General features: G+C 52.9%; 1 protein-coding gene across 1 annotated transcript in view; it reads right to left on the bottom strand.

The window, feature by feature from the left end:
• Nucleotides 1–13,678, bottom strand: part of VWA5B1 (von Willebrand factor A domain containing 5B1) — a 37,771-nt gene extending 24,093 nt beyond the window's left edge. The window contains exons 1-7 of the mRNA XM_044236309.1: nt 13,540–13,678; nt 11,632–11,784; nt 10,167–10,437; nt 6,556–6,701; nt 5,528–5,659; nt 4,775–4,899; nt 2,711–2,887 (exon numbers count right to left, since the gene is read on the bottom strand). Coding sequence (XP_044092244.1) covers nt 2,711–2,887; nt 4,775–4,899; nt 5,528–5,659; nt 6,556–6,701; nt 10,167–10,437; nt 11,632–11,784; nt 13,540–13,678 — 1,143 coding nt within the window. The remainder of the gene's footprint in view (nt 1–2,710; nt 2,888–4,774; nt 4,900–5,527; nt 5,660–6,555; nt 6,702–10,166; nt 10,438–11,631; nt 11,785–13,539) is intronic.
• Between the last annotated feature and the right edge of the window lie 599 nt (nt 13,679–14,277).

The following is a 14,277-nucleotide window of genomic DNA, read 5'->3' as shown; positions in this document are numbered from 1 at the left end:
TGCTGATCCATACAGATTGTCTCCGCTCACACCTATTAGAATTTTGAAAGCCATGTTTTTGGCAATCAGTGGCAGCTGGAGAATGAGACCAGATGCAGGAGATTAAATTGGCTGAACTTTCCCCCTTGATGTGGCTGTTCAGATTTCTGTTCTCTTCTATCTCCCTAAGCCTAGTTTCCCCAGCCCCCCCCTTTTAAAAATATTTTATTTATTTACTTGACAGACTGAGATCACAAGTAGGCAGAGAGACAGGGAGGCAGAGAGAGAGAGGAGGAAGCAGGCTCCCTGCTGAGCCGAGAGCCCGATCTCAGGACCCTGGGATCATGACCTGAGCCGAAGGCAGAGGCTTTAACCCACTGAGCCACCCAGGCACCCCTAAGCCTAGTTTTTCCTTAGTCTACCTGATGGCTACAATTAATGACCCAAGAAACACATCTATGGCCTCATTGCCAGTGGGGAAAGGAATGTGTGTCCTAGGTAATTTCTGCACCTTTCTTTAAAAGGGGGCATGTGTAGCAGAATGAGTTGTGCCAGAGCAAAGCCATTCATGAAGGGATGACCTTGAGCTCAGTGAGCTGAACTGGACAAGAGAGCAGGGGAGACTCCAAAAGGGAAAGGGACAGAGAGGAGAGTCAGAGGAAGTTATTGTCTGAAAATTCTGGGAGGTAAAGTTGGAAAAGTCTTTAGTTCAGGAAATGGATTTCCATTCATAAACTATCTCCATTTAACCAGCAGTAACAGCCTGGAACCCAGAGATGACAAGGATAAAGAGAATGAATCCAGGCTCAGCATGCGAAAAAAATGCCATGGTCAATTATTGATGTCTGTCTGGCCTTGGGCGAGGGGAACAAAGGGACATGTGACATATGTTTGCCCTCCCTGAATTAATCTCTCCTTCTCATTCTATAGAAAGGATAACTGAATCCCAGAGTTGAGAATCAACTTGTCCAAATCCCCATAGCAAATCAGTGGCAGCATGATTCCTAAAACCAGACATTGCTCTTTCTACTGAGCCATGTGGCAGAAATGACAATCAGAGAAGAGAGGTTTTCTCCGTAGAGGAGTATTGTCATTCCCCATCAGCAGGGTAAGGAAAATGAGCACTGATCCAACATAGGGCAAACTTTGATTTCCTCATTAGCCCTGTGATGCTGGGGAAAACAGGCTCTTGGGGACTCAGTTTCCTTACCTGGAAAGTGGCAGGGAAAATAGCTTAACTGCTCTCTAAAAGATATCATAAGATCCCATGATACTTGAGAGCAACTGAAGAGCTGTCTTACAAACTGATAACAGCTGTGGAAAGAAATACACATGGCCACACAGACCTGGAGTGTGTCTCAGCAGGACTATGGACAGCTCCCCAGTCGAATTCTGGTCTCCGAAGGACAACAAAGGCCAGTCTAGCACCTCAGTGTCAGGAGGCTTCAAATGGGGAACTCTGGTCTCATACATGGTTGCTCAGTCATACTTCAAGACTAAACCCAGTCATAGCAAGCCCGAGGAGATGGCGGATATCACAGATCCCACACATCCCCTTCCTTCCTTGCCAGTCCTGTTGCCCTGGAAACAAGAGTTTGCTCCAGGGACAAACTAAAGGGATGAAATTTCAGGTGATGGCAGACCCTTCTCTTCTTGTTCCTGCATCCTTCATTTCCTTGAACGATGCGGCTTTACCCAGTTTAATCAACAGAGACTGGGGGCTTTTTATGCATAAGTACAGAGCCAGACTCCATAGGGAGAGAGAGAGATGAAAAAGATCTGGCCCTTTCCCTTAATGAGTTCATAACTCCAGAGGAGGAGACACACATCTACACAACCAAACACGCAAAGAAGAGCTAGATAATGCCATAATCGAGGCAAATAATCTCCTGAGGGAGATGAAACACTTGGGGGTACACGGAGAGGAAGGTTTATTCCTCTTCTGAACTTCCCACTGCAATGAGGCCATGGTCCCAGCTATGGCTGGTTAGCAGGGCTGCCCTTGCACTCGACTGTGAACTCCTGGAGGGCAGGAACTATGTTTACAACCTGCTGTCTTTCCAGTTGGCCAACCACAGCGCTTGAGGAAAAAAAAAAATGAACCAAATATTTTCTACTGGATTATACACACTCCTCAAGGCCATGTGCAATGGATCTCTGATGTCAAGTGGTAGGAATTCGACAGACAAGAGTTTGATCTTAGACCACACCAGCTGTGTGACCTTGGGGAGGTTACTGAAACTTTCAGGATTGGCTTTCTCATGTGGAAAATGGTGACAATAGGGCCAACCTTGAAGGATTACTGTCCAGATTAAACATCAACCTGTGCAATAAATACCTAGGGTCGTATCTGATACATAGTAAGCTTCAGCAAATGTTGGTTCCTTCCCCTCTTTTCTGGGCCCCTCTCTTCCCAAGACCTGGTGAGGTGTTTCAGTCAGAGCATGCACTCAACAGAGGTTTGGGGGGTGCCAAGGAGAGGTCTAGATGACTTTCTGTCTTGGACAATAGTTCTACTTCTGTTCATACCACCTCAAAGTTTTATTTTGGGAACAGTTGAGTTTGGGTGTCTCTGGTTAAGTTGTTCCATGTAGTCATTGAGGAAAAGTAGTTCAGGTGTGGAAGGAGGGCTGCTTGGAGCACAAGAGCACTGAGGAAGCTGGTTTGGGGGAGCACAGCTGATTTAGTCTGGAACCCTAAGTCCCCGGGGGCAAGGGTTCTCTTATAGTACCTTGACACGGTGGATGTTGGTTCCACTCATGCTGCCGCTCCTGTCAATGAGGAAGATAAACTCCCCATGGGTCTTTCTCAGGTTCGGCTGGACTGACTGAAGGTCAGGGCAGAAGTTGAGCATGATGACGGAGTGGTGGGGAATGTCCTTGTGGAGGCGTTTCCGGATGATTTCTGTCTGGAGGAGAAAGGAAAGCTCTCTCACTTGGGCATCTCAGGGGTCCAGAGCCACTCTTGGGGGCCCACTATTGGGGGTCCCCCCACTACTCACCAAGTTTTATCAAGACCCCAATCATGGCTCTGTAGAGAGAGCCCCAGGTTGACTGCACCTGGCTCTTCTGCGTGCTAGACTTTCCCAGTTGTGTGGACTTTGGAGGCCCAAAGACCAGGGTTTAAATCCCAGCTCTCACCATCCAGCTGCGTGATCTTGGGCAAGTCCCTCCTCTGGGTCTGTTTCTTCGTTTATAAAATGGGGCAAATGACATCCTCTTCTCAGGGATGTTAGAAGATGACCCTGAGCAGGAAGTCCCTGCACAGGTGCAGGCTAGAAAGCATCTTTCTGTCTTTAGCTCCCAGTGTCTAAGCCGCTGGCCTGCTGGGGCTGAATGCTGCTTCCAGACGCACCCATGCTCATTTCCTCGCGCTGCCCCCCTCTCTCCCCCTCCACCCCAATTTCCTCTCTTTGTCTCTGTCTGACTGTGCCTGGGTACCAGCTTCTCTGTGTCTGTTTCTCTCTTTTTATGGGAGTCCCTTCCTCAACTCAATCGATGACATCATCACACATGCAGGTGTTCAAACCTAAGACCTAGAGGCTGTCCTTGGTTCCTCTCTGTCCCCACCCCATACATCCACCGTTCAGCAAAGGACTGTTAGTTCTGCAGCTAAGATGCATTCTGAGACCCCACCCGCTGCTCACATGCTATAGTTCTCAAAGCCCAGGGACACCCCCACTCTGGCCCCAGCCTCTTCCCCCAGTTGACTCATCTGGGTGAGAGGGTCCCTCTGCGAAGGCAGGTGTTTCCCTAAATATGGGATGATATAGTACATGAGCTACTGACTTATCTCTGCCATCCCTCCTATGCCCCACCAGGCCCCTCTGGTGGGATATCTAACAAGGGGGAAGACATGAGCAGGAAGCCATCTACATATTCCCATACATCCTCCCCCACCAACCCCATGATCCTCTGCCACTCAGGGAGGGGCTCTTAAATCCAGCAAAGCTGCCCCCTCAGAGGGACTCCAAGTCCTTAGCCTCATGTCACCGAAGCCACCTCCAGAGGGAATAGTCTTCCCTCTCCTCCCAGCTTACCCGTTCTTTTCGGGTGCTAAACCCTCATGTTCTCATTTAAAAAGGGGAGACCAGAAAAAGAAGTATGACATCGTTCTTAAACCTGCCTTGGTCTTCAGGGCCCATTCTGGGTGCAGGGCCATGAGCAGGGAAGATGGCTGGTAGAGCTTACAGCCTGGGTCCCGGCCTCCTACCAGCCTTCCCCAGCTCCCTCACCCCCGCCCCGCTCTGCTGAAGCCTCCTTGTACTGGCACTTCATGCTGGAGGGGGTGGGCCGAGAAAGGGTCTTCATCAGGCTTTCTCCGCTCTGCCTTTATTCTTTATGTAATAGTAGCAAGGATCTCAGAAACAGGATGAGCAAGAGACCCATTTAGCAGGAAGGGAAAGGGAAGGCCAGAGGTAAAGATGGGGCTGGGAGGGCACCTGCCTATAGGGTCCTGGGAGCCACTTGGGGTGGATTAACCTGGAGAAGACCAAGGTGTTTCTGCCACCAGCCTAGAAACGCCACCAGGCTTAGGCCCCTTGGTGGCACCAGGAACAAGTGGCCTGGCAGGAAGCGGGAGGACAGGGTAGCTGCCGCATTTGGATGTCCACCTTCCCAGAGGTGCCCCAGCCCACGGAGGGAAGCATGGACGAGGATCTGCCACCAGCTCGCTGTGGGAGTGACCAGGCAAGCCACTCCCTTCCCCTGCTCGGTATCCTCATTGGGGCAGTGATGACCCAGTTCCCAGGGTCACCCCACTTCTGCCACGCGGACGTGGCCCCAGCCACCCTCACCTGTCTCTCTGCCCTGCTGTCCTTCTTCATTCCTTTAATGAACTCTGTTCTTCCTTTCAAGTGCTGCTCAAACTCTCCCAGGGTCATGTCCCCTTTCTCCATCAGGACGTGTGGCATGTGGGGCTCTGCAGAGATGAGATCAACGCTTGGCGGTTGTCCGAATACGAGGGCAATACCAGGGACCTTCACAGTGGGGAGGAACCCCGATTGGAAGAGGGGAATAGAATTCCTGACTGCCTGGAGCAGTGTGGGGCCATGGGAAGACTACTGAGCTGGCAGGTAGGAGAGCCCTAGTGGTCTCGGATAACTCACTGACCCTCTCTGGGCCTCAGTTGGCCCATCTGTAAAATGGGAAACAGACCAGGCTCTGATCTTTTCAGATCATGACATCTTAGGAATCCTTAAAGAGACAGAGCAGTTCCTCCCTGAGTGTTCAGAGCTGGGAGGGTCCCCTTGAGCTTAGGATTTCAAAGGTCATCTGCTCAGCTACCCTGGAGGCAAAGTTCCCTAATGGGTGAATGAGACCCTGGGGCCTCTGGAGCTAGAATCTGGGCACTCAGTTCTGCCAGCTGGACTCATTTTCCAGGAGTCACTTCGTTGGTCTTCTCTTTCTGCCATACGCTCCTGCGCTCCCCCTGGTCTGGCCCACTGGACGAAGGGCCATCACTGTGTCTGTTCCCCAGAGGCTCAGCATCTCTTTCCTCCCATAGGCCACCCCCACCCCCACCCCGGGACCCGCCTGGTGCCCCCTACCGCTGGGATGGATGAGGATCTCCACCGGCCGGTCGAAAGTGTGCCTGTTGGCCAAGGTGATAATGATGCTCTTGGCCGATCGTGCGGATGGGGCAGCGTCGGCTCGGATCTCATGGGTGGGACTCTCCACCCCTGGGTGGCACAGAAAGGTGGCAGAGGTTCAGCAGTCTTGGGAGAAATAGGGGCTCAGTGGGGGAACATGGAGACCCAGGTCGGAGATGAGGGACCCCCGACCTGCTGTGTAACCATGGACAGGCCTCCTCAATTCCCCCATTGGCAAAATGGGGTCTTAGACGGATGGTATCGATGGCCTTTCCCGCCCCAACCTCAGGACCCACTGGGGTCAAAGTGTTGCTTCATCTTGGGGCACATAAAGAAAGAGTTCAACGGTCGATCGCTGAAATGCCTTTTGTGTTGGACATCATGCTGCTCTGGGAGAGCCCTCATTGACAAGAAACTGTGTCCTTGTATCCCTTTAAATCCTTGAGTGGGTTGGGGAGGGGAGCCATCAGAACAATGGTTCCCAGCTCTGGCTGCATGTTAGAATCGCCCAGGAGCTCTGAAATATTCCAGTGTCCGACACATACCTCTGACCACTGTCATCAGGAACGCTGCGGTGGTGGTGGGGGGTGCGGTGTCTGGGCGGCAGGATTTGAAAGCTCCCCAGGTGATTCGACCATGCAAGGTAAGAACCAGGGAGCACTGGGGGGCTGTGGCCTCTAGGGGAGGACGAAGGATGTCCATGCCCCCATGGACATCGCCTCACGGGAGCCACTGTAGAGGGCATGGGGGACAGCCTTGAAACCTGCCTGGGGACGGGCTCTTCTAAGGGCCAGATGTCAGGAGGCAGGAAGTGGGGTGTTTGTAAGGCTCCGTGAGCTTCAGGATGTCTTCCATCTGGACAGGACTGCTTCCCTGCCCTCCTCTTCCTCTCTATCCCTGGCAGGTTTCGGTCTGAAGCTCCCCCTACTCTGGGGCCTCGGGTCTCCTTTCCAGTCCCAGTCCAGGTCTGGGCAGCTGTGTCTCACCTGCGAGCAGGCACGGCCCACGGATCTCCAGCTGGAAGTTGAACTCATACTCCATGGGGTTGGACACGTCGGTATCTAGGAGAGTCGCCAGGCACAGTTTGCTCCAGGAGTCCAAGGAACGGGTGCCAAAGCAATGCTTGTCTTTCCTGGGAGAGGGCAGGCAGGAGAGAGGAAGAGGAGGAGGCAGCAGGGGCCCAGTGGAAAGACAGAAGATGGTGAGCCCCAGCAGCCCTGATACCCCCATAGCCTATCTTTCCAGGGTGCTGATCTGCTCCCCCCCACCCTACACCCTTACTCCTCCTCAAGGCCTGCCTCTAGGGAGAGGGGGGACTCAGACATAAGGCGCAGCTACCTACAGTGGTGAGCCAGATGCCAGGCCTGGTGCCCCTCAGCAGTGGTGCCCCTAGAAGAGGGATCAGGGTCCCCATCTCCCCATTTCCCACATGGGAAAATAGAGGCTCCACAAGATGCAGCAGCTAGCCTAAGTTCCTACAGCTAGGACTGGGCAGAGAGTGCGTTCCTGCTGGTCACTCTAGCTACACGGTGAAGAGGTTAACACCACATCACCCTGCTTCTTGGCTCCCTGCCCTATTCTCTGAGCTGGGAGTGCCTGCACAAGCTGCTTCTCCAAGCCTCAGTTTCTCATCCATGAAATGGGGATGATAATGAGGCGCCTTGAATGAGAGCTCAGGGAAGGGTCCCCGGCTGAAGCCTCAAGTTTCTGGGCTCTCTTTCTGGGTCATCCTCACCCTGTCTTGGACCCTGATCCATCCCCCATCCGCAGGGCCACGCCCCCTAAGCTCTTTGCTCTGTCTGCTTAATACTTGACAGAAAGGTCTCCTGGTGATGTCCCAGGGTTGGGGCGGGGAAGGGGGGCATGAGGTTGTGTGTTTTCAATGGAAGAGAGCACGCTGTGTGCTGGATCACATTCTATCACTTCCTTCGTCTCGCTCACTGCTGTGTTTCTGAGCTCCCTCTCTGTGGCCGTCTGCAAACCAGCCTTTGCCGGGACAGGGTATCACTTAGGAGCATCTTATCTCCTACTTATTTCTTCCTGCCTCCCTGTCCCAACAGAATACACTGCCCAGAAGATCCTTATCTGGGTCCCTTTTTTGGACTTTGGAAAGAATTTCTCCGGAGCTCCTGGGTCAAAGGCTTGTGTGCTGCTGTCTTTGTACCTGCTGGCCTTGGCAGCAAGCCTTCTGTGTTTGAAAGGCAGGGCCTACCAGAGCTGGGGACATTCAGGACCTTGGTGGGACCAGGAACACAAGGCCTGGGAGGCCCTGAGAAGCTTATACCTGCCCCTCCCGGCTGGCAGAGTGAAACAGATGCTCTTGTTAGAAGCCGGCATCAAATCCCCATGAACCTTGAAGTTGCTCAGACAGAGTGACACAAATAAAAATAAGAAAAATAGGTAACGGGGCGCCTGGGTGGCTCAGTCATTAAGCATCTGCCTTCAGCTCAGGTTATGATCCCAGGGTTCTGGGATCCCGCATTGGTCTCCCTGCTCAGCGAGAAGCCTGCTTCTCCCTCTCCCACTCCCCCTGTTTGTGTTCTAGCTCTAGCTGTCTCTCTCTGTCAAATAAATAAATGAAGTCTTAAAAAAAAAAAGAAAGAAAGAAAGAAAAATAGGGAATATCAAATGCTAGAGGAGGAGGAGAGGAGACTCTTCCTTCTACTGGTGGAAGTGGAAACTTTTCAGCCCAGAAAGCAGTCTGGCAATACACAGTGTGACTTTGGTGTTTCTGGTCTGATGGTGGCTTGTGCTGTCAGCTTCTCTGCTGTGCCAACAGGTGTTCTCACCCTAGGCATCAAGATCCTATAATCGGACTCACCATCATGCCTCTGACTTCTTTCTTTTGTGTTCCCAAGCTGCTATAGCCATATTAGCCTTCTTGCTCCTCCTCCAACACACCATACCTATTACTGCCTCAGGGCCTTTGCACTTACCACTTGCTCTGCCCTCTGCCCAAAATGTTCTTCCCCCGGCATATTTGCAGCCTCCTTTTCTTCAGATCGGGCTTCACATGTTGCCTAAGCCATCTCTTTGAGCTAAAAAAGCAACTATCCCCACTCTACTCTAACCTCCATGCTATGAAGCATTTAGCATCATAGAACTCACCTAACATATTACATGTTGTGAGGTTATTTCTTTATTGTCTGTCCCCATGTCCCCCCTGCCCCCATCAGAATGCCGGCCCTATGAGAGCAGGGACCTTGTCTTTCTATTTTTCTGCTATATTCCCAGCACCCAGAACCGTGCCTGGCACACAGTACGTGCTTAATTAATGCCCAGGTCGTGACCGAGGAGTGCCCTCCAGGCTGAGTTCATGTGGGAAGCTGCTATAACTCTCCTCCCAACCCCAGCTTGACCTGAGGCCAGCATTTTAATGGTGGCCTCCAGAACTTTGTTGACACTGTCTTCTGTGTCCCTGGCAGTCCCCAGAACCTCACGAAGGTGTGTATGAAACTTCTGGATACACCTGGCTCACCTTCCCAGTTTTCAGCTTGGCTCTCACTCACCCTCATTAGGGGTGGGGGAGTTAGGTAATGTAACTGGCCATTAATTGTGAATGTTATTTTTCTGCCAAAGCGATGCAAAGACCCTCTGGAATAGATTTTTAAAATTCACATGTGAATGACAAACTACAAGACACCTCCAAAGACATCTGAATGCAGCTGGTAAGGAGGGCGTCCTCTCCCTGCATGGGACACGCTCCCCCTCCTAAGTCCTCAGGTTGGGGAAAAGGGACCCAATTTCAGCAGCAGGGGCTCTAGGCTGCAACCCAGAGAGAAACAGTCCTGCCCTGGGCCTGTAGTATTCCCAGCTCCACCTTGCTGAAACCCTTGTCCTGGCTTTTCGTAGCGTTGGGAGAGATCTGAAGCTGGTCAGGGCCACAGGGCGTCCTGTGTGTCTATAGCTCCATCTTCTATCACCCTGCTTCAGTTTCTCTTCTGGAGTCCTGTCCTTGCTACCTCAGGGCCTTTGCCCCTGCTGTCCTTCTCTGTCAGAACATTCTTGTCTGTGCCCACCTCCCTGTCATGGCTCAGCTCCCAGCTGAAATATGACTCCACAGAGAAGTCTAGTTGCCCCTCAGCATGGGTCCCTCTTTTATACCATCAGCCCAATGAACTTCTCCTTCATTGCACTTTTTACATCATTAATTATGCATCCAAGCGCAGAAACAATTACCCACCTATCAGTAGTGTTCTCTGTTGGATAATGATCTCTGCCACCCAGTTCCACATAGGAAGGAGCCACCATGGCTTGGTGCCCTCTGTATCCCTAATGCTCAGCTCGGTGTCTCGCACCTAGTAGGTGCTCAGAAAATACCTCTCGTGTGCATTATAAAACAAAGCCTGGATATTCTCATCCCAAGCTGCCCAAATACCAGAGTTTCTGGCCAATAGCGACAGGCTGGCATTTCAGGGAGATTCTTAAGTGTTCTAAAGTGAGCAGAAGGGAGTAATTATTTGGATGGTGGTCACTTTAGCACAGAGCCTCGTCTTCTTCTGCCTATGTCTCCCACCCTTCACTCTCTTGACTTCATCCAACTGACTCCCTGAGGCCACCCAAGTTTCTACCCCTGGTCCAGGCTGAGGCTCCTTACCCTTGGGCCTGTTGGGTGGAGGGGCCGATGCTCTCCGTGCAGAACTGAGGCACGGTCGGGGCGCAGACAGCAGGCAGCAGGACCCGCACAGCCCCGCTGGGCAGTGTCGGGAGCTCCGAGGAGGTGCTGACAAAGACGGTGACATTCTCCATAGGGGCAATGGTCCCCAGGTTGACCACAAACAGAATCCGCTCCAAATCCTCATCCAAAGCCAGCTTCCCTGGTGTGCAGGAAGGAGGGATGGCAGACATTGCCTCCTGCAGAGCGTTCCCTGAGCGACAGGCCTGGAGTCAGCAGTTCTGCATATGTGATCTCTGGTTTCCTGTAACTGTGGTAGGTTTGCACCCCTTTTGCTGATGGGAAAACTGAGGCTTAGCGGGTGGGTGTGACCTACCCAAGTTATTCAGTGAATAACGTTGAACCGGGATCTGAACTCACAGGGGTGTGAGGCCAGGCCCCTCATACTTTCTGCTGGGAGTAGGAGGCTGGGACCCATAAAACCCCGACAGAAGTCCTGTCCCCATCCCCGGACTCTGCTTCCCCTCACAGAATCACATTTGAGCACCCTCCCAGCTTCGAGGCAAGTGCGTTTGTTCATTTCTCTCCTGTTGTCCGAGAGGCCCATTTCCTCACCCTCACTTAGCTGGCATCGCTCAGCCACCAAGCCCTGCATGGAAACCTCCCTGGTCCCCACCTGGCCGTTCTCTCCTTCCTCCGACATTATCCACATCCCTTCCTCCAGAGCCACTCCCACCTCCCACCTCCTGTTGTGACCCCCGAGTCTGTCCTTGCTCTCCTCCAGCCCACGAGCAGCCGGAACAACCTGAAGGCAACTTGGTATCTTACACATGCTACTTGCTCATTAAAATATTATTGAACGTCTTAACGGTCAGGCGAACTAACCCCATTCGATCACAGATCCAATGGTAAGAATCTCTAACATCTAAATTCAAATCCTGCCTGTCACTAACATGCTGTGTGAACTTGGGCCGGTCACTCACCCTCTCTGTGCCTCGGTACCTTCAACAGCGGGCCCAGTAGCCCTGGTATCAGAGACTGTCATCTCTGCAACCATGGCTCTGTTGAGCTTTGGGTGGATACAATTACTAGTTCAATTTTACAGATGAAGCTTAATTTTTTATTTAAGCTCATACCGTTTGCAAAAGATAGGCTGGGGAGTCAAGCCCCGGTGTGATTCAGTCCACAGCCTCCGAGCTGAATGGACTTGCTGCCTGTAGAGATAGAGGCCACAACTCCTGGGGTTGTTGCCTTTGATCTTCATGATGCTTTTGAGGTGAAAGCAGGAATGAGGTTCAGAGAAGTTAAATGATTGGCCTGAGATCACACAGCATTCCTGACTCCCAGTTTAGTGCTCTCTCTACCTTATCCCACTGCTGTCCCTTCAGTCTGCTCGAGACCCTAGCCAGGCCCGGGACCCCTGCCACTGCCCTTCTCTCCTCCTCACCTGTGACAGAGGTGGCTCGGACACGGGTGCCCTCAAAATGGGAGTTATCCAACTTGGCTTTGTCCTTGATCTGTACTGTCACTACCCGGTCGGCAATGACCGCCTCAAAGCCAATCACCGTGGTGTATTCATCCAGTGGGTACACGAAGAGGCCTGCAGGGGAAGGGCCGGCATCATGGGGGGCTCCAGCCGCCCCCCCGCACACTCCACCCCTGGGAGGGAAGCCAAGCCTTTGACCTGCCAGATCGATGGACGGGACTCACTGCCACTTAAAAGACAGTGGGGGACCCCGGCTGGGACCTCGTGGTTCTGGGGCAGTTCATGTAAGTGCACCAGAGGCCCTGTGGGAGCAGTGGGGGCAGGGCTGGCAAAGGGACAGCTGGTCGTCTGTCCCGGCCGGCTCTCACTGTGCAGGCGTTTGAGACCCATGTGGCCAGGGTGTCTGAGTTTTCAAGAGACAAGAGAAATCTGGGTTTTTATGTGACTTGTTGTGCGTGCCAAGGAGCTGGGGCATCAGAGGAGACAGATGAAGGCTCTAATCCAGTCCCTGCCTCCCCTCCTGGCCTGGTGACCTTGCATAAGACATGGGGCTTCTTGAAGCCTTACAGCCCCATCTGTACAATGAGGCCAAGAGAGCCAAATTCACGGTATTGTCGTGGAACTGGAAAAAGTAGTCACTGTGATTTAGCCATGTGCCCTGTGTTTTTATACATTAGTGCTTCTCAGAGTCTAAGAGCCCACGAGTCACCTGGGGTGGGGGGGCAGGTCTTGTTAAAATGCAGATTCTGATTCAGCAGTTCTGGGCAAATCCTGAGACTCTGCATTTCCACTTAGCTCCTGAGTGATGCCGATGGCTTTGGGACCACTCTCGAGGGATCAAGACAGTACCTCATTTGAAGTGCCCATGAACCCTGGGGCAGCACAATGCCTGGTCCATGGCGAGCCATCCATAGTCCCCGGCTCCCATCCCTCTGGGCCTCAGCAGCCTCATCTACACTGATGGGGACACTGGTTCTCCCTGCACGTGGAAAGCTCAAGGATCTTCCCCACATTGGCTAGTCCTTTGGTCTCCTGGGCCCCTAGCAAGTTCCATTTTAAGTTGCCCCCTGGAGATTTTCCTAAACAGACAGCCAGGGTGATCTGTCCTGCCCAGAAGTTTTCTGAGGAAAAGTCAGTTTCCCTACGGTTTCCTTTGGGGACCGAGATGGTTGGGAAAGAGGGTGGTACCCCAAGACATGAAACCTGGGGGTTAGGAAGTCCTCATTGCTTAGATTGAGGAGGAATCCTGGCTGCAACAAGGCTTTACGCAGCCCCTCCCAGCCAGCCTTTCCATGACTTCCTTCCTTAAGTGGGGAGACAGGCGAGGGGTTGACAGACTTCTGCTGGCCAGCTTCCCGTTCTCTCTCAAGTGCCCTGCACGGATGATTCATAGTCTCACGCTGCTTTTCATTCCGCGCGGTCCTTCCTTGCGCGTTACCTCATCGGCTCCTCCTGTAAACCCCTGCATCTAGATAGGCAGAGAAGCAACCTGATCTGGATAAGGACAGTGGCTTCCCCAAGGTCACAGGGACAAGAGCGGGAGCTGCTACTTCTTTGTGGAGTTTGATGCCTCTTCTATTGGGAGGCTTCCTGAGAAAGTGGGGGGACCAGCCATTTGAGGAAGGTGAGCCTGCTTGTGGGATGGCAATAGTCCTGGGACAGCCAGCTGGGACTGAGCGCAAATCCTGACCTGGTGTGTTACTGGCTTTGAGGCCCGAGGGGCGGCACCACCATTCCCATTTCACAGATGAGCAAACTGAGAGTCAGAGAATGAACATAACTCGTCCTGCGGATGGGCTAGTACTTGTCAAGGTGAGGATTACATACGGTGGACGGGGGCCCTGGGGAAGCCGCATCAGGGGTCCTCACCCTGGAAGGGCTGGGCTTCCAGGTTGCCATAGGTGAGAGAGGCAGTCAGACCCAGAGCGTAACCACTGACGAAGGAGGTGACGTCAGAGGCGGTGAGGGGCAGGGCTGCCCCTGTGATCTGGTTCAGCAGACCTGGCATCCCGCTGGCTACTCAGCCTTTAGGGCCTGTAAGAGACAGGAAGGGCGGGAAGTGGGGCGAGGTCCCCCCACCCCTCCCCAGCCCAGGCCTCCCCTTCCGTCCCCACAGGCGGCCAGCCTTCTCCCAGTTGTCCCCACCCACTTCGTGGGAGTCACTCCTGATTGCTCTCAACCATCCCTGAGAGAAGTGGGAATTCTGATTTGTCTATTTCACAGCAGAGAAACTGAGGCCTGAAGACAAGGAACCTGTTTGGGTTCACTCAGCGGGAGGGAACAGAGTCAGGGCCAGAGCCCAAGCAGGTTCACGGCCAACCTGGAATTCTCCCCAGTGGACAGTGTTCCTAGAGCTCTGGATGGGAGGCCAGGGACTCGGGCCCTGACCCCATCCCTTTGTCAGTCCCTTAATCCCCGAGCTGTGGTTGCTTCCTCAGCAGAATGAAGGAACAGGGCTAGCTCACCATATACCCCCTTCTCTGAAGGCATCTAGAATAATCTACCCACCACGTCAGCACAGGTTGTGAGGGGAATGAGGGTACCCCCAAAAGATACTCAAATGAAAGAAGCCACCTGATTCCTCCAAGTGTGCAGTTCAAAAGGCTG

This window comes from Neovison vison, chromosome 2 (genome assembly GCF_020171115.1).
Source record: "Neovison vison isolate M4711 chromosome 2, ASM_NN_V1, whole genome shotgun sequence".
Lineage (NCBI taxonomy): Eukaryota > Metazoa > Chordata > Mammalia > Carnivora > Mustelidae > Neogale > Neogale vison.
This window is presented reverse-complemented; position numbering and strand designations above follow the sequence as displayed.